The sequence below is a fragment of the Pagrus pagrus genome (genome assembly GCF_965226575.1).
Source record: "Pagrus pagrus genome assembly, chromosome: 16".
NCBI classification, from domain to species: Eukaryota; Metazoa; Chordata; class Actinopteri; order Spariformes; family Sparidae; genus Pagrus; species Pagrus pagrus.
This window is the reverse complement of record NC_140200.1, coordinates 3121740-3148528: the sequence shown is the minus strand read 5'-3', so window position 1 is coordinate 3148528 and position 26789 is coordinate 3121740. Positions and strand designations below refer to the sequence as shown.

Here is a 26789-nt window from a genome sequence, read left to right as displayed (position 1 = left end):
AGTCACGACAACTCCCAGAGAGTTACTGACACCGCTGTCATCTCCGCTGAGTTGGGGACAAGTCAAACACACTCTACTGGAACAATCATGCAGGACGTGTGGTTGAATCTGCTGAGCTGCAGAGGCGCTGATACCATTCATAGTTCAGTTAGTTTAAACTTCATAGGTGGCTATTTTTTTTATTATGTTCACAAAAGGTGTGAGGACCCGATAGCTGATTTACGACATGCTGAATGGGATGTTTGACTACATTGTGAGTAATACGGAGGAAAAATGAAAGTGGCTGTATTATCCTCATGACAACTATGGGAACAAGCAGTAATTTATACATGATATGATATGTAATATAAAGCTAATTTGGACAGCAAGCACACTGATATTGAATCTGACCCCAGTTAGGTTCAGTGGCAACAGCTTTGCAGTTGGACAGACCATATGGACTACACCACTACTGACAGCCCTGAACAATTAGCTTGTAGTCTTAATGACTTGATTAGGATGGTTGGCATGCAAGAGTGTGACAGGGGAGGGTAAAAACAAGCAAGCAAATTAAAGAATCTCTGTGAAAATCAAGGCTCCAGGTGGCACGTGCTGCCTGTCAAACATGTACACAGTGAAAAATGCTTTTGTCCAGCAACACATTTAAGGCAAACATTGTTTTCTGGAGGTTTATTAAGCGAGTGTGCAACACCGTGAAGTACTGAGAATGCTGGTTCTTTTGTTCATCTTCAAAACATAAAATAAACTCACTTTCTTGTCTTGTTGAAAACACAGGATTCTGTTGACGGTGTGCTTCTTTACATCCTCTTCTGAGGGCTCACAGGAATAACAGTCAGCCTAAATGTATCCATGACAACGCATGTGATGTTCATTATAATTAGTTTAATGAAGTTCGAGGAGCATTTTGATTAAAACAGCAGATGAGACCCTGAAGTCTGTACACATGCAGACAACTGTGGAGGCAAACTGGAAATCAACTTGAAGGTAGAGTATGATGTCATCATATTATAATCTAGTCCAACAACATATAGCCTATTCTAAATAGATTTTATTTTAATGTACAGGAAATGTGTCAACAAAATCTTTATGGCTGCCATAATGTAGAAGATGTTATTTTAAAAATGAAATATAAGAAATATTAAGAAAAAAAAGCTGGCCGACTTAAAGTCAATGTTTGCATGAAAAACTAATGGTTTTATTTGTTAAATTAACAAAAATATTTTTTTAACTTAAACCATAACAGTACAGTATTGTGCTAAAAGCATTTTTCGGGTGAAAAGCTACAGGTGACAAGCGACCCGCTTTTCTCCCAGTGTTTGGCCCTTTAGACGAGCCGTACCCTCTGACGTCACTTCAGAGCGACAAGTAACAATGGTAAGTGAGCAAGCAATTTTCTGTCCGGCTCGTATATTTATTTTACTAAAAACGTATTATTCGCCAGCACAACATAAACCATAGGGCTTTTAACGTTAACATCCGCGCTGTCATGTAGTTATATGTGGTTTTGTGTCTTGTTTGTGAAGTAATAACGGAATTAACAGTAGGTAAGAGCCTACTCGCCGAATGCTAGCTATGTTAGCTTTTTTTCTCCGTTGGCTGCTGTCGTTACCCTAGCTTTAATTAGCGGAGTCATTCATAATGGAGCGGCAGCTTTTCCCCTTTTCGATTATTTAAGTGTCATATTTCTTCGTGGATGACATTAATGTGACAGAGTTTGTCTTCGCATTAATGCAAGCTCATGTCAACGTGTTGAGTTGAGCTATTTTTGCAGGTAACGGAGCTAAGCTAGCAACACTGTACACAGCTAATTAGCTTTTTAAGATTGGATATCGCTGTCCATCAGGACCAAAATATTCTGAAAACGTCTTTTCCTCTCAGATTTATTAACATATGCCTGATATTCTCCTAGGGTCAAAGCCAGAGTGGAGGACACGGTCCAGGGGGAGGCAAGAAGGATGACAAGGTGAGAATGACACAGCTTCTGCCAGCTAATGTCTGAACTTGTTTTGGTAGCTAAACATTATCATGTCAGGACGGTTTGAAATGACAACTGGGGCTGTAATAAGTGGCAAACCTTCCAGTTATTAAATCATAATGATTCTGTATAGTATTCTCAGATATTTTGTTCTTTTCTTTCTTCTCCATATTTGTCCAGCAGCTGCTCATGCTGTTTGTTAAACACTGGTCTACTACAGACTTCAGTCCAAACTTTATGTATGTGTTTCTGCCTATAACCTCTTCTGATATATGTCACCCCACTTTGTGCCAATTGAAGGATAAGAAAAAGAAGTATGAGCCTCCTATTCCCACCAGAGTTGGCAAGAAAAAGAAGAAGACCAAGGGACCAGATGCCGCTAGCAAACTACCATTGGGTAAGGAAGTGATAAAGCAGAGTTGTGAATACGTGTTATGTCTGTCCGGTGGCCTTTTTGAAGTTAAGTTAGTTATAACAAGAGTTGTTAGGTAAGAGAAAGAATCTAAAATAAATGGTGAGAGCTGAAAATGCATGATATTGACAGGAAAGGCAAAGTCTACTTGACGTTGAATCAAATAGGTGTTTTTGTAATTGTTTCGACTGTAGCCTTTACAAATGCTGTCCTGTGTTTGCCTTTCAGTCACCCCTCACACTCAGTGCCGCCTAAAGCTGCTGAAGCAGGAGCGGATCAAAGATTACCTACTGATGGAGGAGGAGTTCATCAGGAACCAGGAGCAGATGAAGCCTCTGGAGGAAAAACAGGAGGTGAGTCCTTATTTATCTGCCTCACTTACTTTTGCCCTGTATCTTTGGGTTTAATGTAGACACTTTAATCCTGTTATCTTTTATACAGGAGGAGAGGTCAAAGGTAGATGACCTGCGCGGGACCCCCATGTCTGTGGGTACTCTAGAAGAAATCATCGATGACAACCACGCCATCGTTTCCACCTCAGTGGGATCTGAGCACTACGTCAGCATCCTGTCCTTTGTGGATAAGGATCTGCTGGAGCCAGGCTGCTCTGTCCTGCTCAACCACAAGGTAATAATCAGTGAGAATCCTTATTTTAGGTTTACCTCTTTAAAAATAAGTTAATTTGACTAATTAGTTTGTAGTATTTCTGAACTATGTGCCTATAGATCAATGATTAGTAATGCAGTGACTAGTCATTGATCTATACTCAGCAAGTGTCCTACAATTCACCAAAACACTTTTCAATTAAAATGTATACATTTTCACATTTCCAGCCTCCTCTCCTCTTGATTGTAGTAAATAAAAAACTTTACTAATTGTCCTGTTTTGTGCACCACGTTTAGGTTCATGCTGTGATTGGGGTGCTGATGGATGACACTGATCCCTTGGTGACAGTGATGAAAGTGGAGAAGGCCCCACAAGAAACCTACGCTGACATTGGAGGTCTGGACAATCAGATCCAGGAGATCAAGGTTTGTCACAAAAGTGCTTCATCTTGTCATGTCAAAAAAACAGAGACTAAACTGTTATCTTAAAAATGCATTTGTCAATGATTTTAAATCAGAGAGTCGAGTAAAACTATACATTGACATTTTTCCTTAGAAACTGAGGCTGACTGTTTGATTTTCTTATGATATGCAGGAGTCAGTGGAGTTGCCTCTCACACATCCAGAGTATTATGAAGAGATGGGCATCAAGCCCCCCAAAGGCGTGATCTTATACGGACCACCTGGCACAGGTAGGGGCATCTGTTAAACATGTACTCGTAAAACTCCAGCAGAATTGATATTTTTATTGGGCTACAATCCCCAGGCAAGACTTCCTTATAGTTTTGTGATGGTACACAGAAATCCCATTTGTGTTCATACCCTGGTTTAGGAATCACAGTTCGGTGTGTGTTCATTACAGTAGGTATAAAAACAAAGGGATACTGATATGTATCACTATAGGCTATAAAACAGGAAACCATCTTTTACGTTATGAAATTGAAAAATACTAAATAAATATAACAATAACAAACTAGTGCAGTTGGAGAAGTGATTCGATAAATTCCGCCGTGGCTATATTTCAACATTCAAAGCACTCAAACATCTGGGTATCCAAACAAGTGATTTAAAGGACTCAGGCAGGTGTTCTAACCCTCAGCACATGTTGCTAATGGCTAAAAGTTTCTGGGCCAAACTTCAAAAATCTACGTAATGTGTAATCTGCGTACATGGACTATAAACCACATACCATGATGGCTTGGCACAATAATGAAACTGTTACCTCCTTACTCGTGTTGTGGAGATATAAAGAAAGATAACTGAAGACTGGACAAATAAAATCAGCTGATTCATGCGCTCCATGTTAAACTAGTAATCATCAGAAAGTGATCTCCTACTTATAGACAGTAATCTGTGATGTCATTCACATATTTATTCCCCAAACAATAAGTTCCAAGTGTGTGCTGCCAGAATGACATCTAAACTTGTACCCTTCCCTTTGATTTTCCAGTTCAGTCACATTTATGTGAAGTATTTTTTAAGTGAAATCCAGACAGGAAGGTCTTGTTACCAGTTTGACATCACTGGCAAATTCCATTTGGCCGTTAGGGACCTTTTTGTAAAGGGCACCGCAACAGGGAAGGTAAAAAATGTCACTAACCTCCTACAGCCTGTCAGTAATGCCACAGATGAAGGTGCTCTACAGTCAGTGTTGTCTTCTCAGTGCGTTTATAAAGAAGTACACACCATCAAGGTTACCATTAGAATATAACAGAGCACATTATTTTACCATCTTTGAGAGCAACATGCACAGATGACATGATTATTGTCAGAATAAGGAGAGAGTTGTGAGTTGTGTCTACCTGTAATCCTACTATAAGAGCTGTGATAGTCTCAAGTTGCTGCAGTGCTGCGGATGGCAAGCTGTATTTTGAACCTTTACCACCTTAAAGTTGAATATAAAAGATAGATTATCACTTTGTCACTGTTGTCAGGGTTAGCGCAGTGAATACACTGACTAGACAAGACAGAAATATAGATGCCTCCCTTCTTTATATCATCACCATCTATTACTGCCACATGCTGCCATGATGACTTTGTTTTGCATTTACCAGGTAAGACACTGCTCGCCAAGGCCGTAGCCAATCAGACATCAGCCACCTTCCTGCGCGTGGTGGGCTCAGAGCTGATCCAGAAGTACCTCGGCGACGGGCCCAAGCTGGTCCGAGAGCTCTTCAGGGTGGCGGAAGAGCACGCACCCTCTATCGTCTTCATCGATGAGATCGATGCCATCGGCACCAAGAGGTACAAAACGTCTGCTCGAAGCTATTTTAGAGAGAACGTGAGAGACTTGGAGCAGTGATAATGTCACATATGGTGTGAGGAGTCAGAGGTGTATGACAAGGTGTCGATTGAGTAAGTGTGATACCTGGCTATGGCTTTAATATATTGCAGTTTTATTTTTACTCAGTGCTTGAGGGCATATTAACAAGTAGGGCTGAGTATGTACATTACACTTTGAAAGTTTGTAATTCAGGTATCAGGAGTGTGATTTAATGCAGTAGCTGTAGCTTTTCCCCTCTCTTTCATTGAATAAATGATGACAGAGGATTGGTGAGAACAACACAGTGTAGAAAATATAAAGTCAAAATCTTTGTCTGTTTGACCTTTCCTGTTAGCATAATGTAAAAATAAAGACAGTAAAACTGCTTGGTAGGATATTGGCTGACTTGAATCAATGACTTTGGCTGGATGTTGACTCACGTAAATAATAAATGAGCTTGTGCTGTAGATGTGGCCAGGCTTTTTCCCTCGCACAGAAAAGACAGCAAACAACTCAGCTAAATGGGGTTAGTGAAAACAAGACTGCAGGATGGAAGTCCTTGAAGGGTGGATGTAGGTCGATGTAGTGGATTCTATAAATTCTTAAGATGAATGTTTCCTGTCTGTGTCGTGTAGGTATGACTCCAACTCTGGCGGTGAAAGGGAGATCCAGAGGACCATGTTGGAGCTGCTCAACCAGCTGGACGGCTTCGACTCGCGGGGAGACGTTAAAGTCATCATGGCCACCAATCGGATAGAAACTCTGGACCCAGCCCTCATCAGACCTGGTCAGTGGGGGTCTGAATGAGTCTTATTCTACCTTATTATTATTATTATTATTATTATTATTATTATAGGTTTATAGGTGAATTATTTAATTCATTTAGACTTGCACCAATTGTGCACCAAGACAGATTGCAGTTCATATGATCAGCTGATCACTGATGATGAAATCAGTTATTCAGATGCTCTACTGTAAACTGTAAAATGCAGGCAGCATCCCCACAGGCAGAGGAACTTCCTTAATTGCTTTCATAATATTTGATAAATTAACCAAACATGATCAGGGTTTGATTAATTGGCACACTGCTATGTTTATGCATGAAATCTGTTTTTAAATATTTGCATTTTTCCACTGAATAAAATGTCACAAACATTTAAAATTGCCAGATGACTGTAAGAAGCCCTTCAACAGCAGGTTATGACATTTCTGTTTTCTTCCTCCCTCCTCCTCAGGGAGAATCGACCGTAAGATCGAGTTTCCCCTGCCGGATGAGAAGACCAAAAGGAGGATCTTTCAGATCCACACCAGCCGCATGACAGTAGCAGATGATGTCACCCTCGATGACCTCATCCTGGCTAAAGATGACCTATCAGGAGCAGACATTAAGGTAAGGGCGGCACTGTCCACTCACAGGTGGCTGCTCTCTGATCACGGAGACACTCGACCAGCCACACTGATCTTAAGATTTGAAAGGTGCAGCTTCAGTGCATGTGGCCGTTCAGGTTTATAGCTCCAGATGGTCTGTACTTCACTCCTCCAGATGTATTGGCTTCTATGGAGGGACACTGTCTTATCATAAGAGCGGTGTAAGCAGCCTCGTAGAGGGTTTTGTCCAATCGAACCGGCCCCGGCCCTGTAGATGTACTCTGTCTCTGACTCCAGCCACTTATTGATTGTGTGAGTTGTTGGCAGCGAGCCAGCTCACACTGTGGCTCAGCAGAAAGGAGAAAACAGTATGAAGCTGTTTGAAGGGGAGCAACAATTCCACATTATTGTAGCATCAACACTTATTTAATTGTGTTACATCCTCCTTTCAAAAACATCAATCCAGAGTGTTTACTGTACTTTTCAAGCTTTACATCTGCTGCCCTCTTGTGGAGTCTGACAGAATTACACTCCGTTTCTTAACTTCCACAACATCATCAACATCATCTTAGAAATGATGTCAGTCATTAACAATAACTGGAATTAAGCAGAAACAGATTTGTCTGATGCTGATGCCTCAACCACAACTCTCATGTGTGATTGTCCAACACTTTTGTGGGTCTGAGAGGTCAAATAAAGTAATAGTAGTGTCTCTGGTTATTCTACACACCAGCTGCTTCCACATTTTACTAGTTTAATCCCCCTTCTGTTGTGTTTTCTTGGCATGAGTTACTAGTTTACCTTGTTGTCTCATGTCTACATAGTGTGATTCTTTTATTTAAGTCAAACTGCAGCCTGACCCTTGTTCCCCTCCATTTGTGTTTCTCCCCCTCACTGTGTCCTCCAGGCCATCTGCACAGAAGCCGGCCTCATGGCTCTACGCGAGCGCCGTATGAAAGTCACCAACGAAGACTTCAAGAAGTCCAAGGAAAACGTCCTGTACAAGAAGCAGGAGGGCACGCCGGAGGGGCTTTACCTCTAACCTTCAAAACTTTAACTTCATCACTCTGACCCCCTCATCCCATCCCCCACCCCTTCTCTATCTATCGCTGTGTGAAAGAGAGGAGGCAGCAGTTGAGTTGTCTGTCTCCCCCAGAGAGAGTTTTGATATATTTTGTGCACGTCATGTCTGGCTTTATCCCACTCTCCTGTTACCGTTATGTGTAAAGACAATAAAAATAAAAAGGACAAAAAATAAAAGGTGTTACTCATCTGTTTTTTATTCTTTTTATTTGCACCCTCACAAATCTTGTTTGTTCGGAGGCAGGCGGCATCTGTCTGCCGTCTGCTTCATATTCGATTCCTGTATATCGAGTTCGTCGCTGCGCTGTAATATCTTTAGATAATTAATCACATGAATTATTCAATTAATTCAGTCCCTGTTGTCGCCCTTGGTGTCACTAACAGAATCAATCGTTTCAATATGCAGAACAATGTTTACTTTTTACCTTACTTGTCTTTCTTGCATACCTGAGGACGTTATACCTGTTATTTCACGAGCCTGAAGGAGTCGCCCATCCCCTCCTCTTTTAAAAAGACACATTCTTCACTAATTACTAGAATATTCCACATGACTCCCACACACTTTGACGACTGAGCACATACGCATAATTAAATCTCAGGGTTACAGAATGAGATAAAACACGCCGACTGTAGCAACTTCCTCTACTCTCAAGTGTTAAAATAACTGCTCCTTAGCAATAGAGGAGTGAATTCTGCTGCATGTTTTGGTTTTTTCTGCACAAGGCAGGGGGATGAGTGCAGCCTGTGCTTTGATTCTGCTGTCCTCTATTCAAACCAGCCTTTACGTTATTACAGCACGGTTAAGTAAATCCAAGCTAAGCTGCCCCTTGCTGCAGTCCTGACATGCGGAGAACGGCAGCGCTGATTTAATTCCTCCTGATGTGGAGCCATGTGTAACTCAGTGCTCAGCAGAAAGTGGCCCCCTTGCAGCAGGCATCGAACCACTTTACGGGGGCCATCTCTGGGCTCGAGCTCCTGCTGCAGCCCCCCTCCACGGAAACACTCTCTCCTTATTAAATCAGTCACGCATTTCAACCGCAGCTCATACATCGCAGCACATTCAGCAAATGGAAGAAAGAAAAAAAAAAAAAACCCCATTTAAATCAAGCGTGGCGTGTTGGGCCGGAGAGGCTGGGAGGGTTACAAGAAGAGGGGTGTGCGTTCTAATGAGGCGTTTGCCCTGTCAGCTCAAGGCAAACTCTGGGCTGGGTATTTCTAAACCGCCCCCGTGAGCACACAAGATACTGATGTTGGGAGAGGGGGGCGATGATGGTGTTGGCATTCTCTGAAATGTCACATCCACATTGCTGTTCATTCACGATGTGTACAGATTGTGCTCTGCATAAAAAGGCTTTTAAGATGAGTCCCCGAACACGTCAAAGGATGAGGGCCTTTCAAGAGAAAACCTTCTAACACGCCACGTATTTAGCAAAAAGTTGCTTTTCATTTGTATCGTCTGAACACGGCGAAGATCGACTCAGGATGAATGTGTTTGTTGTGCAAATCCTACAATCATTAGTATACTCAAACATTTTGTGTGGGTGCTGACTAATTCACACTCAATACCTCGGGCCCTTTTTTTATTCAGCGTCTTTAAAGGGTAAGAAGGGGTTTAAGGTGAGTGAACCGAGCGACTGCCAATTCCAGTAAATGTAGTTAAAAAGAAAACTTAACATGTGCCGGCGTCTCCTGTCAGCGGCTGGTAAAACTGGGCCGGATTCCTCATTGTGAATGTCAAAGAGTGGAAGAAATAAGTGTTTGTGCAAAGCAGCGAGAAAAATGTACGTGTGCTTATGTAATAGCTGTTTCTCCTGCTAAACAGGGCAAAACGCTGAACAAATTCGGTAAGAAAGTCCCGATTAGTTCCAGCAGATTAACGCATGAAGTAGCTCAACTTCAGTTAGAGTTTACTCGACCTGATGAGAGGGACTGCACACGGCCAGGACCTCAGACTGAACTGCACAGAGAGATGTGCTCCGTTGTGCTTTAATTTGGGAATCTTTAACATGTTAACATGGAAAAATGAAGAGGTTTGTTTTTCTTTTCTGTTTATTTTGATCCACATCAGCAGTAAACAGTGCAACAGCTGCTCTTCCTGGAGTCCAGAGTGAAACCATATCAGGTTAAAATGATTAATGACATGCAGATACATGCACATAAAATGAGGCACAGCACAAATACACTTCCCTGTTATAATGTTGTTAAAATAAACTTTATGCATCCTAAAAGCTTTCTATGACTGATTTAAATCTTTTAGGTTGTTTTTAAAAGCAGCGTTACTATTATTATTTTCTGATGAACGATGGTAAGCAGCACAATACCAAAGTAACCGCTAGCTGCATGGCTAACCGAGCTAACTAGCAGGAGTTAGCTGTCTGGACTGGGAGCTCAAGAGTGGTACTGAGAGACAGGATGGGGCCGTGGCTAGCTGGTTAGCGCGCTAACTAAAGTAAACACAAATCCATAGACGTTATTAAGATATCGACAAAACTCTTATTTCCTAACATTCTGGGTTTTTAAAACATTGAAATTCCTACATATTGCACCTTTTAAAAAAAAAATTTAAAATAGGAAAGCAGGCGCCGTAAGCCATGAGAACAACGTACAGAAAAAGGAAGTATGAATGTGAGAGTATGTACAGTCAATACAGAGTATTTATGACTTGTGCAGGACATCAAGTAGCCTGAAACACAGTAAAGTACTGATTGATACGGACGCACAGGGAGCGGTCCGGTCAGCCCACTTCAAAGCATTGTTTTGGGGCTGCGGGGCAGATACCACAGTCTGGTTTCAGTGTTTCAGGACAGTAATTAAGCCTTGAAGGTCTGTAAAACAGGTTGTGAGCTGTTAACAATGTGTTCAGAAGTTAATTGCCCTCCTTCCCTTTGAGTGGGGGGGGGAGAAGCATTTCAGCAGCCCACCAAACTACATACACTTTTCAGTGAATTTAAGACAACAGGGCCACTGAGTTCAGACAGGACACTTTCTCTAAACTGCTCCTGATGTCCACAGTCTGTCCACAGGGTGGTGCTTCATGTCAGGCACACACCTCCTCCAACAGGCTGGAGGACTTCTGTGTGCAACAACTTCTTGCTTTTGCCAAATGAAATCCTGCGTCGTCACTCTTTAAAAGTTGACCGTGTTCACATTCAGGAGGTTTTAAAACTAAAAGCAAACAAGCCTCGGTGAGACAGCAGCAGCAGCAGCAGCCCTGCCACGCTTCATTGTGCGCCTCACGCAGGCCTGCCACACTTTGTCGTAGCCAATAGTAAGTCTGCGCACATCCCGTATCGAGCCTATCAAACATTCACCCCGCACCAATGAAAACCTGTCGCAGTTTCCTTCCGTCTCCCACCAAAAAAAAAAAAAAAACACGTATAAATAATTACCGTCAGTAATAAAAAAAAAGCCGAGGCGACGTGGCGCTGAAAGGTTGCGCTGCTCTCTCTTTTTTTTTTTTTACGTTTCCTGTATTTATATTTATTATATTTCCATCAAGTGCCACTGCCTGGTGCAATGCAGGTCCCGTGTAGCCAATCGATGCGCTCGACACATGGAGTATAATATTGCAGGTCCGCAGCGGCCAATCAGAAACGCGATCACACACCGGCACAGCAAAACTCTCCAGTGTCAACCGGCCCGGCTTCCTACACTAGAGGTATCCTTCCGCGGGGCCGCGAACTAGTGCCCCCCGTGCTGGGGGGAATCTAACGCGCTTTAGTGGCGCAAACAGAAGTCAGATGGATGATGTTGTATTCTTGATGCATTACTGGGGATTTGTTTTACGTGAAGGTCATCATTAGATAAACACAAGCGAGGAGGCCTCACAACGATCGGCTCCAGTTTAAAGGCGCAGTCTGCTTTTTTTTTTTTTTTTTTTTAAAAGCCCATGAGTTTGGTTATGTGTTTAAAATCGCATCATATGGCAACACAACTACATATAAAAGGATTAATACGTCTTTAATGCATTAATCTATTTATTTACATTCACATTTCTATATTTAAGATTATAGTCATGTTGCTGGATGCCAGCTTATGTTGGTGGCTGTTGGTATCTTCATATCATAATGACTTGTGGTGATAATCAGGAAGTAGAAACGGAGATTAAATCATAGACAAGATTTATTGTTTGAGTCTTAAAAAACAGGAAACATGGCAGCTTATCTTTGATGACGAGGATGGAGATCGCACTATTCACTTATAGTTTGTCATGTTGGCCTTAATGTGGACTCTAATGCCTTAAAAACTACTTGGGCTCATCTTTAATTTGCATGTTTGATGCTAACTTGGCCTAAAAAACATCTCCAGAGGGGCCTATCCACACAAACGCCACCAAATATAGCTCGTAGGCCTTCAGGAGCTGATTATATACAGCCAACAACATCCATGTGAGTGAAAGTCATCCCCTTACAGGACCTTACCCTCACAGGACATGAGCATTATGAGTCCAAAAAACCTTCAGCGAGCTACATCATGACAACAACACAACTGTAAAAGGGTTAAATCCCCTTGTGCACCATGTGTTTTCAAGCATCTTGCTAATGTAGTGCATCTGTAATGTACATCTTACAAACATCATCCTACACAGATGCAGCAATGGACCTGAGCATCCACAGTCATGCACTTTAATATGACTTTTTTTAAAAAAAGGATGCACCTCAATGCACTGCAGGCGTTTTCAAACCCAGGGCTTTTGATTGGCATGTCTCCTGCTGGAGGCCCCGCGCTGCTGCAGCAGCAGCAGCAGTTCAGCCCTGAATTGAAATAAGGAAGTGAGTGATCAGTGCGAGTGTGGCGGAGGGATACAACAAGGCAATCCCCCCCATTCTGGCCACGGCCAATATACACACTCCTATCCCGCCAGTGGAACTCCATCTAAGGAACGACCACACTCCTAGTCTGCCTCCACAGACCAACAAGCACACAACTCATCCGACATGGTACGTATTGTCATTCATTCCGTGTAGCCTTAAAGAAGAAAACACCGCGTTTGTACGTGTAGTTAATCCAGCTTGTTGCGAGTGTAGAGCAGGTGTAGCTGTGTGTGTTTTTTTTCCTCTCTGTTCCTGTTTCACTCATTGATTCCTCTCAGGAGCCGCTCGTATGCGTAAAGGAGACGGGGGGGAAAACGCCCGCACACACACAAAAAAAGCGCATTTGCCATGTCTTATTGTGAAGCCCCGTTGTTGAACCGTGTTCGCTTGTTTTTAACGTGTGAAATGTTGTTCACCTTCGCGAGAAACGGGACCGTGTTTCCCCCCCTTACAACTGCGCAATTTCATACGGCGTTATTCGCTGTCCGGGGCTTACATCGAGGGGGTCGGGTGGCAGCTCCGCGCCTGCACCGCGGATGCAGATCGAGTTAATTTCTGGACAAAGATTTGCGAGGGTGGGTATCGGAATATAACTAGCAAGCTATTCTGAGTCATTACAACATAATTTCTGCAGCCATAAAATGCATTAAGGGGGGGAGATTTTTTTTTTACAATCCGCCTGAGGAAGCGCAGGCGTGTTGGGAAGCCTCGGTCCAGGCGGAGGAGACGGTTTTCCCCCCTGAACGCAACGTGTTTTCAACGCGTCATGTTGAATTTGTGCGGTTCACACGGTGAACCCGCAAATGACGCTCCTCTCTGTTTCTGAGGAAAAACGAGCTGGGTGCGTTTGGCTTCCCCTTTTTTTTTTTCTCTTCTCTAATATGTTGCACCATCTTTGCTGCTCGAGCCGAGCCGTGCCGTGCCGAGCCATGATGGCAGCTATTGTATATCTCGTCAAGTGTTCCGCATCGGAAACTGACCATATCCTGTAATTACAAAGGTTATAGCTGTGTTGTATATGCTTGGTTTGGAAAGACTTCACACACACACACACACACACACACACACACACACCAAAAAAAAAAAGGAAAAAAAAAAAAAAGAGACGCAGTTCCGCCTTCACTGCAGGCCCTGAGGGTTTATCTTGGGCTATGTTATCTATTTGTGTTATGTCGGCTGATTTGGTTGCCTCTTTGCAAATTTTTTTCGATGTTACGCAAATGTGGCACCCATGGGAGTCGTCCAAGAAGCCGTGCCTCTGCCACCAAACATCAACAGCTGTGAAGTTTTTAGCCGACTTTTCTCTGAAACCAACAAAAAGTGCACCAGAAACGTGAATGTTGCAGGACTGTCGTGTGTCGAGAACGTGTTTTTCGAGAGTTGCTCAAAACTGCGTGAAACCACAACGTGTCAGTAGGCCTCGGTGACTTGCAAAATACACGGCCGTGCACATCGACCACGCCATTCTAACCCAATCTCCCCAGATGTTGGGAGACAACATCTGCGCCTGCACGCACCCTGACATCTGCAACCGGCTAATGAAACAGAGCCCTTCCACGGGCTACGTCACACGAGGAGAAGTTACCAAGTGGAAGTGATCTGCATGTGGAAAAGAGGCACCTCGAACTAATCCATTGATTATCGAGCTTGATAGATCATTCATGGCCTGAGGGAGTCAAGAAGCTGTAGACATCTTTCTGCCCCCCACCCCCTATGCTGTGATCAAATATCCCATATATGGTATCGAGCTGCAATGCAGTTTCACGTTGCAACGCGCCGCAGTAATTGGAGTGTAAAGAGGAATTGTTATGGAGTTGGCCTGCGTATCAGCATCTCTGAAAAGTTAAATCCACAGGCGTAAGCCCCTTGTCTGCATCAATACGCCCGCTGAAGTGGAAACAGCCTCCCCCATTGAGGTGGAAGTATCGAATAAGTAGTCGGGCCATGCTAAGGCCCTATCCTGTTCCTGTTACGCTCTTGTTTGCTGATGCATGTTTAGTAAGTTGACGGACATCTGATCTGCTGCCATGAATAATTTATATGCTTGGCGGCAACACCTAGCCCATGTCCTGTGTTCCCAGTGTCTTGAAGCGATGAAGTGCCCTCTGTGGTGCGGAGGAGTACCCGGCCACCTACCACCACCGGGCCATATGGTGGACCGGCCTTGTCCGCGGGGTGTAGGGAGGCCGGTGTTGTTTACACCCACCCTCTCTCCCTCCTCCTCCTCCCCCCACCCCCCCTCCAGACACAGGCCGGCCCCGAGGCCTCACTGTCTTTTGTCCGGCCTCAAAGAGACGAGGCGTTCAGCGCTCTGTGGAGCTCAGTGCTCCTATAGAAAGGGAGCGTGTGTGCCACACTGACTCTTTGTGTTTGTGCTTGTGTTACGGTGAATGGAAATGTGTGTGAGTGTGTGTGTGTGTGTGTCACACCCATCTGTCAGAGTGACAGCTGGTTGTGCACCTTTTCACATGGTGAATACAAAGAAGCTACTTCAGAAATTGTGTGGGCACCTCACAGTGACAGATCAGCAAAAGTCCAAACATGTGTACAGCGTTAATGAAGAAGAAGATAATCGTTGGCGGTCTTTGGCACCGCTTTGCGTCCCCCATGAAATGAAACATGGCGTGAACAGGAAACGATGCAGTATGTTTGCACAAGGGTGATATGACATCAAGTGAGAGCGAAAAGATATTCGTCGCTGGCCCAGTGAACCGCCTCCTGTCTCCCACAGTCCTGTTTGGAGCGCGGTGCTGGGGCCGGCTGCCCGGGCAACAGTGGGAGTGGTTGACCCACTCATGCCAGCGGACCACTGCCAGCAGACCCCCCCATCCCCAAATACTCACACACTCCTAATTCCCTACAAGCTGTTATTAAGACTGGAAGCCTGGCAGAGAACAACCCTGTGCACAGGACACTGTGGAGGGTGAATCACAGGGAGTTTCCTCTTAACAGTATGTCACATATAGAGAGAAGAAAAGCGACACACGGAGGGTAAAGGTCTGGAGGAGGAGGAGTTGGTATTGGCCAAGGTTCAAGTGCCAGGAAAAGAAGAAGGACAAGGGAGAAAGAGGAAGGGATGGGCCGGTAGTGGGCCTGGTGATGCAGCAGCACCATGAGGCCCCAACGGCTTGGGCCTAAGCCAAGGGAGGATCCATAGCACTGAGTCACCAAACCCCACACCCAGTCCACTTAGAGAGACAGCGGGGGACAGAAAGAGACAGCAGGAGTGACACAGCATGACAGAGAGGGTGACTAAGGAAAGATAGGAGGGGAGACTCATCAGCAGAGAAATTAACATGAGGGAAAAACATGAGAGATGAGAGGGACAGAGGAGCAGCAAAACACACAGATGAGACTGAACACTGGTCGAGCCGGGTGGCATGTCGGCGTTCGGCAGAGCTGTTTTGTCTCTTGACATTTCCCATCCTCGCAGATGGTAATGGAGACAGGAAAAGGGCGCGGGGAGGGAGGAGGAGGAGAAAAAACAAGCGCTGTTGTGTGTGTGTGCGGAGCGGTTTATTGAATCATGTCAGCTAATCGCATGAGCACCGCTGAAGTTATCAACAAAACCTCTCGCTGGCTGGATCAATCCATCCCGTGGCTGCTGTTTACTCAAGCCGAGCCGAGAATGAGAGGCCTTTTGTGTTTTTTTGAAAAGTTAAAGGTCAGCTCGGAGTGTGTCATGAGATGACCCGACGATCTTATCCACTCTTAACAGAATCATGTCATTAGGCAGCAAATTCGATTTACCCGCTTGATATACTAAGTAAAATAACTCCAAACATGGACTCCAGGGCTCAGATTTACTCGGCTTGTACAAACACATAAACACACCGACGGGCTGCAGGAATTTGCTTTCAGGCAGAACTACACTGACTAATTCACAGGAAACATGGGGATGGAAAGTATTGGTGTGGAGGAAGAATGCCATTAAGAGGGGCTGTGTGTGTGTGTGTGTGTGTGTGTGTGTGTGTGCGTTTACAAGCGTGCACAGACATGTATGATAGTGTGTGAGCCTATGTGCACATCTGTGACTGTTTGTGTGTGTTCCTTCTTTGCTGCCAAGCACAGTGATGTCAGCGTGGCCTGTTAACAATAATAATAATAATAAGTCCTGGTTTTCATTAGAAAGCAGAGATGGGAGGGTTCTCGTGGGAGTTGTTTGCACCACACACTCCGTGTTCACACTTTACTACTGAGCGTGTTTGTTTGAAATCAGTGGCTCCTTCACAAAGACGCCTGATCCATCTATGTAAGAGGCCTGGCAGTGGATGCTCGCTCACCATTTAAAGCATGTGTGAGTCACTATCAGCCATTAGAGAGCCGGTGCTAGCGGGAGGAGAACAGGCTGGGAGGGGAACCGAACCAGCGTCAAGCCAGCAGGCCCTTTTTTTCCTGTTGGTACGACCATGGAAAACACTCCCATGCTGATACGTCCTGAAACAACCCTGCCTAAACATTTTTCTCCCCGTCTTGAGGCGGTCCCTCTCGTGTGGACCGCCGTGGTGTAGCCTAATAATGTGAACATGGTGCGAGTCAGTCCCATGGAGCCACTCATCAGCTGGACTTGTAAGTCTGTCCAGTGTCTTCACAGAGCTTTCTGTGTGTTGGCTTTTTTGGCTGTCTATCAAACAAACACAACCTTTTATAAAAAGCATCTTGATAAGCCTCTGCTATCAGTCTGAGCCAGGTCTGATTTTCAGCATCAATTTAATGGCGGTAAAAAGGCCGACTGGAGTCGAGATGAACTCCCAATTGGCATTAAACTATTACAAGAGACAAGATCAATTTAGCATGGTTTAATTGTGCGGAAGAGGAAATACCCTTCAGATAGGGAATGTTGAGGAAATCTGAAGTTACCAGCGCTCACAGTTTAATTTGTGGTATTTTCATGGGTAAATCTTGGCTGATGCCGAGAGCAGATTCCAGCTCAGACCCCTGAACACTGCGGCCAGTGTTGAGCTGTGTGGTGCTCGGTGTGTGGGGACCGTGAGGAATGTAGTGACGAAACAGTTTAGGACTTGGAATGAGTGTTGTTGAGTAACTTCATTGTTTGTAACCCTCTCCCTCCTTCTCTTTTTTTGTTTTCCCACAGGCTGACCAACTAACAGAGGAGCAGATTGCAGGTAGGAACATGACGAGTCATTTCTCCTGTACTTCCCCTCATACTGAAGCCTCTTCTTCACACTTACTGGCTGCTGTTTGATCACTTCCACAATATGTTATTTAAAAACAAAAAAAAAAAGGTTCCCCTCATCTGTCACACGAGTGAGGTAATATCTGTCATTAGCTGTTCTGGGTACTTCCATGTCACTTACAGAGAAAATGAAATGAAGGCTCGTTTGAAGGCTTTGGCAGCCGCCCTCCCTCGGTGGATCATTAGTGTCTCAAAATGAACAGGAAATAAAAAGGAAGAAGAAGAATGAACAGCGTGTCATGACTCAGGACTAAAACTTGTGCAGTCACAGTTTCCATGTAAGTTTATGAGTAGTTTCAATCACTGAGGCACCTTGACGTTTCTCGATAAATAAATGATGTGGCCTCTAAAACTGGAGGCTGCTGCACAGTTTCCTCTCAGTCTAAACCCCCTCTGTGGCTAATTAGCTTGTGCTAAGGCTCCAAGGCCAATGCTCACTATTGCCTGCTTTCCCTGGATAGGGGGTTTTATGGCCCGCAGTTTAGAAGCCTGCTCGTACAAAGAGAAAACTGGTGCAGACGTTGAAGTTGCTACAGCAAAATCTTTCTGCTTTTCCCCCCCTCAACTTCAAATGTGCTGTGATCGCTCTCTTTTCTTTCAGTGTGAGATAAGATCTCTGTGTGGTTTTGGAGCTCAGCACATTTACAACTTCACTCTTGGGCCTATTCACAGATGAGCATGAACTCAGTTAACAGAGCCGCTTTAGTGACGAGGGGATTGATTAACCTGTTCGACCCGACTGCGGCGTCCTAACACAACCTCGCTCTGTAAAGCGACACTCATCTAACCTCCCGCTCTTACCTTCACCCCCCGCAGAGTTCAAGGAGGCTTTCTCCTTATTCGACAAGGATGGCGACGGCACCATCACCACCAAAGAGCTCGGTACCGTCATGAGGTCGCTGGGCCAGAACCCCACAGAGGCCGAACTGCAGGACATGATCAACGAGGTGGACGCTGACGGTCAGTATACATACCTGGTTCGTCCATGACATTAACGGCTGGTCAGGTGCCAGTTAATGATATAGAGTGAGTACATTACTCTTGATTAAACTTTGTCATTTCAGAGGTTTAGAATCAGAAGTATTAATGAGTTTCACACTACAGACGTCATTTATCACATGCTCAATCAGGTCATGCGCTTATAGACAATTCAGTTATAATTTGTGCTACATCTTAACTAAAAGAGTGGACTAAATAACCATGGGGTGCAATAAATGTCTTGAGTTATAAACATAGCAGGGCTTTACGTCTATTTTGTGCATAATTTTCAATACAGGGAGACAAAATATGTCCCCCCATGTACCCACTTCTGACTGGCTTGCTGGGAAATTAATTTAAAAAGGTGAATAATCAGCAGTTAAATGGTACTATTACTCATATTTTACAGAGTTTATTGTTCGTGGAAGGGAAGGGTTTTTAATATTCGGGTAATAAAGTGATGCCGCTCCTTTCCTGCTCAGTTTTAATCAATGAAATAACTTGTTGCTGCTGTCAGTCCACAGTAAGAACTACACTCTGTCATCCATTTTTAGTTCATCATAATCTGGTACAGTTCCCTCCATTAATTTGAATCATTTCAAGGGGAACAAGAACCATAATTTCTCATGACCATTTAATTGCATGACTTCTATAATAAAACCTCTGTAACAAAATGCACAGGGGATTAGATAAGAGCATCCATTACTTCCCCCTCTCGAAACACATCAGTGGTGTTGTTGCGCACCTCCCTCCCCTTTTCTACCAACTGTCAACCAACTGTCCAAGCCAACTGTCGAGCCAGCTTAATTTTCATATAACATGTCCCTCTGTGTCAGCAGTTTAGTCACTGTGTGTTTGGCTCCATCATAGTTGACAATGTCAGAGATATGGATGCGCAGGAGGTGCTTTCAGTGCCTGCGAGTGGAGTAGGCTAAGTGTCAAAAGACTGTCGGTGTTAGTGTGCCGTGCTCAGTGCTGCAATTCTGACAGATTCCTGTATTCACCTTGTGAAGAGTGGTTCATCGAGCGTTTATCCTCCACTGCAGTGAATCCTAAAGGCTCTGAGAGCGATAGAGAGACGGAAAATGAGAGAGCTCGGAGTCAGAGAAGTTGGCTAGTGGCTCCCGAGCAGGCTGTCCTTGGGGCAGGGGAGTCGAGGATGTTAGCTGTCAGTGGGGCCTTTAACCCAGTGGTGCTCTGTCAGCTTATAGGATTTTTGGAAATGGGACGGCATTGATCAGGAGAAATCAATCGCACCGCGGCTTGGCTGCCCCTTTTATTGAAACGTCCTCCCACCATCCTCAGCGCCCTCCCCCCCTCCCCCTCAGTTACACCCAAGAGCACGCACGCACACACACATGCACGCACACGCACACACCATCACTAACATCCCCTTGTTCTGCCTCTGCCTCCCTTGGCTGATGCAATCTAGGTCAGACAGCAATGAAGCTAGTAATGGAAAATAAAAGTGGTTACATAAGGCCTCTCTGCGCTTTGCACATCCAGTACCCACATCGGCAGCCATGGGATGTCAGCTGGCCCATTGAAAATCAGCTTTATTTACCAAACAAGGAGGCTGTGGCAAAGAATTACAATGAATGGAAGACAGGATGTAAGGCTTTAGCTAGACAGAGAGCTGTAAGATAGAAAGTCGTCTGGCTATTAAAGAGTGTAAAAACCAAGCCATAATTACAGTGTCAAACTCCTGCTGTTTATCTTACCGCCACACGGATGAGCAAACAAGCTAACCACTCTAGCTTGAAAACGATTCAGGGGGCTTCAGTATTCCTGGCATGTAACAGACTAGATCACATCCGGTATGACACAAGAGAAAACTATTTAATTATAGATTGAAGACGTCAAAAATATTAGCCTGAGTCCCAGCACATCCCCTCACCATCATCATCATTACACAACCCCCGGCCCCTCTTTTTCTTATCTCAGGCGTAGAAGTTGGCTTTATGATGCAGGAAAAAACGATGACCACACACAGAGAAGCGCGCGGAGATGCCTCAGCCTTCTATAGTTTGCGTCAGCACCTCTTATGTGTAATCGCACCATCTCCCACTCGGTTCACTCCTTATATTCTCTCCTCTTCACATCTCCCTCATCTCCATCTTTCTCTCTGCCACCCACTCCCTCCCTCCCTCCCTCCCTCCCTCTCTATTTTCTCTCCCTTTCCCTCCCACCATTTTCTCTCTTCCCGCCTGCCTTCGTCCCGTATCTTCATCCCTCCTTGCCTCCCTCCCCCCCTCCACGGCAGCAGCTGGCTCGAGGTGCAGTTGAGCAGATATAACTCGAGGGCTGCCTTGCTTCTGTAGTCACTGTCCCCCTCAGAAGATGGTTTTCCAGTTGCAGTTCTGCCCTTCTGTAAGACTGGGACAACCCCCCCTCCCCACCACCACCACCATCAGCCTCCCTCCCAACCCCCAGTGGCAGCATGTGTTCCCTCGGTGCTGCTGGCTGTCTCTGTGTGTTAGATAACAGGTCCTTAGATTGTTACCCCGGGCCATGAGATCACCATCTGCCCCATCACATTACTGCATCCCTTTTCCTTCCCCACACACATCCATTCTCGCTCGTTCTCTCTCTCTATCTCGCTCTACGAGGCATGCTCTGTTATTGGTTAATCTGCGTACAATCCCCCCGCCCCATCCGTCCCACCCCAGGGCTAATCCCTCTGGGTACTTTGCCCTCGGTGTCCCTGACCTTCACTACAATCCCGGGTTTTTTGTTTTTTTTGTCAGCTTTTAATTATAATACACCACCACGCGTACTCCCAACGTCTCCAAGTATATTAGCAAGTCCTACCACCACTGTTGGAGCAGCCTTCCCCATCCTCCCTCCTGTGGTTGCAGTCAGTTGAGCTGCTGAGCTCCTCATAGATCCTTCCCCCTGTCAGGAGGGTCTGATCCCCTGGTAATCCTGTCTTGACAAAAGCAACATGGATATTGATCCTATTGCACGCATACCCACCAGCACAGCAGCTGTACCATTAACACCACCAGAAATGAAACCCATTGATTGATTATATCAGCATCAGATGAGCTAAGAACACATGAAAAAGCAGCGTTGAAGAGCAACAAAACATGGATTTACGGATGGATAAAAGCAGAAAGGAAGGACCTTCAACTGGAAGCTCCCCACCGCCTCCGCCCCCAGCCAGGGTTTCTGACAGGGACACAGCCTATGATTTATTCAGGCTGCTGGAAGGCCAAGCTGCACAGCATACTATATGTCTACATTATGGATGACTGGCCATGGGTCCCCCCCCTGCAGTCCTGCTGCTCTGTGTATAACATACGCAACATCTTCCCAGGGCTTCCCTGAGGAGGAAAGGAAAACACACACGCACACACAAACATACATCCTCTCTGCTCCTCCCAGCCGGCAGTGGCTTTGCTTATCACAGGAAGGACGGTGTATACTAAATAATTTGAGGGCTTCTTTCCTCTCTGCGATTACTTATGTCTCAATTTGCTCCGTCACTGGCAGGACGACTCCGGAGAGAAGTTATGGCCCGTAAGATAATGTCATACACGAGAGGAAAAAAAATAGGACTGCAGGACTAAATTAATGTTTTTCAATCAGGTGCTTTTCATCAGCTAAATGCTGGGTTATATTATCTCTGCTTATCTGAGTTTGCTTTTTAACTGATTGCAATTTCTGCTGATTAAATGTGCCTCATTGATCACCTGTTCCAGGTAATGGAACCATCGACTTCCCGGAGTTCCTGACCATGATGGCCAGAAAAATGAAGGACACAGACAGCGAGGAGGAGATCCGCGAGGCTTTCCGGGTATTTGACAAGGTAAATAAGGTCAAAGTCAGTGTCACATGTTTATGTGGAGCAACAAGCCAAGTAATCTGAGAATCTTTGTCAATAAGCATGATCATTCACAGTCCCGCCAGGTCGTTAGTGAGGAAAGTTTACCCGATTAAATAAAAAAATCCCTAGTTTCTGACTTCCTGCTCGTTTAACAACCTCACTGCTAACCCCACCATTTGGTGGTCTGCAGGATTGTTCATGTTGCACCCATTTGACCCCGTGTTCTTTGCCCGTTTCCAGGACGGTAATGGCTACATCAGCGCCGCAGAGCTCCGTCACGTCATGACGAACCTGGGAGAGAAGCTAACGGACGAGGAGGTGGACGAGATGATCAGAGAAGCAGACATCGACGGAGACGGACAGGTCAACTACGAAGGTAAAATAAGTTGTTGTAAAGGCAGCGCGTACTAAAGTGTCACGGTGCACAAATAGCTTTAGTTTTCTAGGCCATGCTGTAAGCTTTTATTAAACAGAGGGGACCAGAGCACTTGATTTTTCCAAGCTGTGTATTTCTCTGAGGGCGACTGGAAGACAAGCCAGCCACACATAATATTAGTTATTAGATAGGGACTATAGATGGAGCCTGCTGAAACAGAGATGGGAGAAAAGCCATCCTTCTGAATCATCATCAGTGTGCCAGGAGCCTTTTCACTCTTTTCTTTCTGGCTGCCTCTCTCCCTTCCTCCTCCCTCCCCGCTACGATTGGTCCCGTGGCACATTACACGAGAGACTGCGCTCACTTTCGAGAAAGGCTGTTGATATATTATGAACAGTCCATAAGTCACGGCTGAAAAAAGTGCCCTACTTCTGTGCTCCCATTGTCCCACGGAGAGAATATGTACTGTGCAGACAATGACAGCCTTCTCTTATTTATTTACTTTGGACGCGCACATCGCCGTCCACAAGTGTAAGCACAATGCAAGAGCTTTTTAATCAAATGGCTTTAATGAGATGAACGTGGAAGCCGTTTGGAAAGGGGACACTAATTAGGATGTGTGTTCTGAACCTGCTCAACTTGATTAAAAAATTAATAAAGCATTTAACAATTTAGCAGGTGACTGCTCTTACTGGCACCAGGCTGTGCCAAAGCTTTAATCTGATGTCCTTATTGTCTTTTGTCCTCTGTCTCTCTTCTCTCTCTCTCTCTCTCTCCCTCTCTGCAGAGTTTGTACAGATGATGACTGCAAAGTGAAGCTTGCCCGCCCCGTCCTGTCCCCTCTTAGAAGAAAAAAAAAAGAAAAAAAAAAATCAAATGTTTTACTTACCTCTTGGAAAAAAAAAAAAATGTTCATTTATTCATACTGTTTCTGTATAGAAAATAATTGAATGTTGAAATAAAATATCCTTCTGTCCACACAGGAAAAATATAAAAAAAATATACAAAAAATATCTGCATGAAAAATGATGGTTAGTGATCCTGTCCCCTCCCCCCGGAGATCAGTTTAGCATCAGTACTTAACAAGTAAAAATAATAACAACAAAACCCTGTAACTACTACCTTCAGACTAAAGCAAAAGCATTTGGCGAACTCCTTCCAGTTCCATTTGCTCGTGGTAAATGTCTGGGCTGGCCATCTCTTCTTTCTCTCTGTTTTCTGTTCTTCATGCATGCAGCTTGAGACCGGAGCACTAACCTCCCCGCCCCCCCGTCCCTCCTCCGGGCTACCAGAGCGTGCTGATTCCACTATAAGCTGTCCTCTTGTTGGTTTGGTACAGTTTTTTTGTATTTGGAGAGGAACCCTGTACTGTTAAGATGAGAGAATATAATACCAGGTTCTAACTCAAGCGTTGAAGTGGAATGGGACTTAATTGTATGCTAGATAAAAAGAGAAAAAAACAATGTACAAAAAATACATTTTCAAAATGTTTGGCATGTTCTTTTTTGTTTTTGTTATGTTATTTGGACAGCCATCTTAGTAGTTGTGCGTCCCCGCCCTTTTAAAACGAGGTGGGGGGACATAAAGAGTCTTACGGTGAGCTTTCTATTTTTTTCTTTTTTTTTCTCCTTTTGTTTTTCGCTGAGATGGAGCGTCTGTCCTCTTTTATTGCAAGAGAGAATCACTGGCCTTCACTTTTCTTTTTTCTTCTTCTGTTTCTCGACTCAGTAAGGAGCATAGTGAGAGGTGTACTGTGTTCGCAGCGCATGCTGTTAGGAGTGTCAGCGCACCAGTCTTCGCAACTGTTCATCTGAGTTCAGTTTACATTCATTCCAAGTTGTACATGCTAGTCTTTATTTTTTTTTTTCAAATAAAAAGACCATGAACTTTATCACGTCTTATGTCGTCTTTCCCGTGCTCGGCTGTCAGGAGAGTGATCTATAAGAGACGGCGTAACAAAGTCTGAAGGTTGTTTACCTACTAGACGAATGTGTCGATAATAATAAATGATTCTCAGCGCCGTCCTCTCCTCTCCATGTGCGGTGTCACTGGGTTGATGTTGAGCAGAGGCAGGACTCACTGTGTGTAATACTGTGCTCCATTACATGGCAGTGAGGTTGTGGAGAGAGTGAGCTGCTCACAGGGGAGGGAGAGGCAGCCCAGAGTGTTTGCTCTCCCCGCTCAGCCGTGGATATACATACACATCTATGATGCCTCTCTTCTCTCTCAAGACCCGGCCGGTTGCTAGGCAACAGGAACATGCTGTAACCGGGATGTTGGGGGTTTTTGAGAAGGCAAGTGGGAGTTTGAATAAACCCTCCTGCTTCTGCCGATGACTCCATGTTGGCTTGTCCTAGTAAGGCAAACCAGGCCACAACACTACCGCCGTGTGCACTTTTTTTTAAACAGCACACACCCGGAGTATAGGACATGCAGGAAGGTCTCTGCCGTGCTTCTGACACTGTACCACCTAAATGTCTAAAAAGCCACAGAAGAGCTGCATTGTTTTACTATATTTGGATTGTAATTTGACCGTGTTTAGAGAGAGAGAGGAGCAAAGACAAGCTGCAACAGCCCTCCACCCACCTACAGAAAGAAGCGAGCACTTCACTTAATCATACCACTATACATAGGCATGCACACACCTAATTCTCTCTACACTGAGATGGGGCGGGGTTTCTGCTTTCAGGGGGAAAAACACACAACATTCTCCGCATTCTTCGTTCGCTCATTATCTCTGCAGATCTGTTTTAAATTACATGCCGGCCGGCTACTGAGGAATGAACTTACTGGCATTAAATCAGATAAACTGTAGTTTCAGTTCAAGGAAATGGTGGGTAACAAGAAACCGGATGAGCGAAAGCCCTGCCCAAATGCTGCCAGTAACTGGGAAGTGTGTCTATCATCCCCCTAATTACAGCCACCGTGTTTGATTCTGAAGAAAACCAGGCAACCGAATGCAGCCCTCCCTCGCCCCTCCCTGCAGCACCAGCCGAGCCAATAGGAACGGCTGTAAAGTTGACTGACAGCTGGGACTGAGGCGCTGCCGTTCTAGGCCACCTCAGCCAGTCAGGTGCTCAAACCTTGACATTTACACTGGAGGGAAAATAGCAGAGCTGTTTGCTGAAGCTCTGATGTGTTCACCAGTTCAAAAATGAATAAGACATTATGAAATTTATAGTCACATGAATAAATAATGTGATTTTGATCAATGGAGCAATACATTGCAAATGAATTTAGTATGTTATTTAAACTGAATTATTATTATTGAGTTATATTTAATCCACATCGTGACTTCTATGTATTGTTTTGAAAAGCAAGTTTAGCATGCTAGCCAGCTAGCCCTGGCCCATCCTGGTCCAAATCCCCTGTGCTAGCAGCAGGAACACTTCCTGGTGCTCTGTGCTCCCTGTCCGGACCACTAGCTGCATGGCTAACTGAGCTTACCAGCTAACAGCTGCTTCAGTTACAGTTGGCAGCAGTTAGTGGTTACCCCATACAACACAGCTGTTAACACTTCTTCACTTTAATGCTAAGTATAAACTCACAAGCCAACCGAGCTAGTTAGCCAGCTATTTTTGGTAGCATGTTTAGCCTTGTTCAGATAAATAAAAGCTGAACTAACCGTTTCGTGAACTTTTGGCAGCAGTTAGTTGGTTTATATGGAATAACTTGTGTTTGTGTGAGCTAACAAGAGCTAGGTAGCTGGTTAAAATGCGGTTGTGGTTGTCGAGAGCTGCTAAAAGGGACAGGCGTACGCTAATTATTGTATTTGTAGGATACATTTCATACATTTTGTGATGCTTACAGTAGTATTTTATCTTTATATGACCTCATTTCCAGCCAATCATGAGTGGTGTAGGCTTCGATGATGGGGTGCTCGACACAC

The 26789-nt window shown here is 44.7% G+C and overlaps 2 protein-coding genes across 2 annotated transcripts; both read left to right on the top strand.

Annotated features, from left to right (window-relative positions):
• Positions 1–1332: 1332 nt before the first annotated feature.
• Positions 1333–7896, top strand: LOC311271871 (26S proteasome regulatory subunit 4). Its single transcript, XM_084377815.1, has 11 exons — positions 1333–1374; positions 1910–1963; positions 2276–2372; positions 2616–2740; positions 2829–3014; positions 3290–3418; positions 3588–3684; positions 5047–5236; positions 5891–6042; positions 6491–6645; positions 7531–7896. The coding sequence occupies exons 1-11, from the start codon at positions 1372–1374 to the stop codon at positions 7663–7665; spliced, it is 1323 nt and encodes a 440-aa protein (XP_084233941.1). The 5' UTR covers positions 1333–1371; the 3' UTR covers positions 7666–7896.
• Positions 7897–12504: 4608 nt separating this feature from the next.
• On the top strand, positions 12505–24791 carry LOC311271154 (calmodulin-1). Its single transcript, XM_084376682.1, has 6 exons — positions 12505–12646; positions 17616–17646; positions 18534–18677; positions 22400–22506; positions 22765–22900; positions 23688–24791. Exons 1-6 carry the CDS (start codon positions 12644–12646, stop codon positions 23714–23716), a joined length of 450 nt encoding a protein of 149 aa, XP_084232808.1. The 5' UTR covers positions 12505–12643; the 3' UTR covers positions 23717–24791.
• The last annotated feature ends 1998 nt before the right edge of the window (positions 24792–26789 follow it).

Excerpts from the sequence above, each read along its gene's own strand:
- LOC311271871 (XM_084377815.1), top strand. Across the intron at positions 3,419-3,587 it reads ATCAGATCCAGGAGATCAAG|GAGTCAGTGGAGTTGCCTCT; the intron begins GTTTGTCACAAA and ends TATGATATGCAG. Across the intron at positions 6,646-7,530 it reads TATCAGGAGCAGACATTAAG|GCCATCTGCACAGAAGCCGG; the intron begins GTAAGGGCGGCA and ends TGTGTCCTCCAG.
- LOC311271154 (XM_084376682.1), top strand. Across the intron at positions 22,507-22,764 it reads CTTTCCGGGTATTTGACAAG|GACGGTAATGGCTACATCAG; the intron begins GTAAATAAGGTC and ends GCCCGTTTCCAG. Across the intron at positions 22,901-23,687 it reads CGGACAGGTCAACTACGAAG|AGTTTGTACAGATGATGACT; the intron begins GTAAAATAAGTT and ends CCCTCTCTGCAG.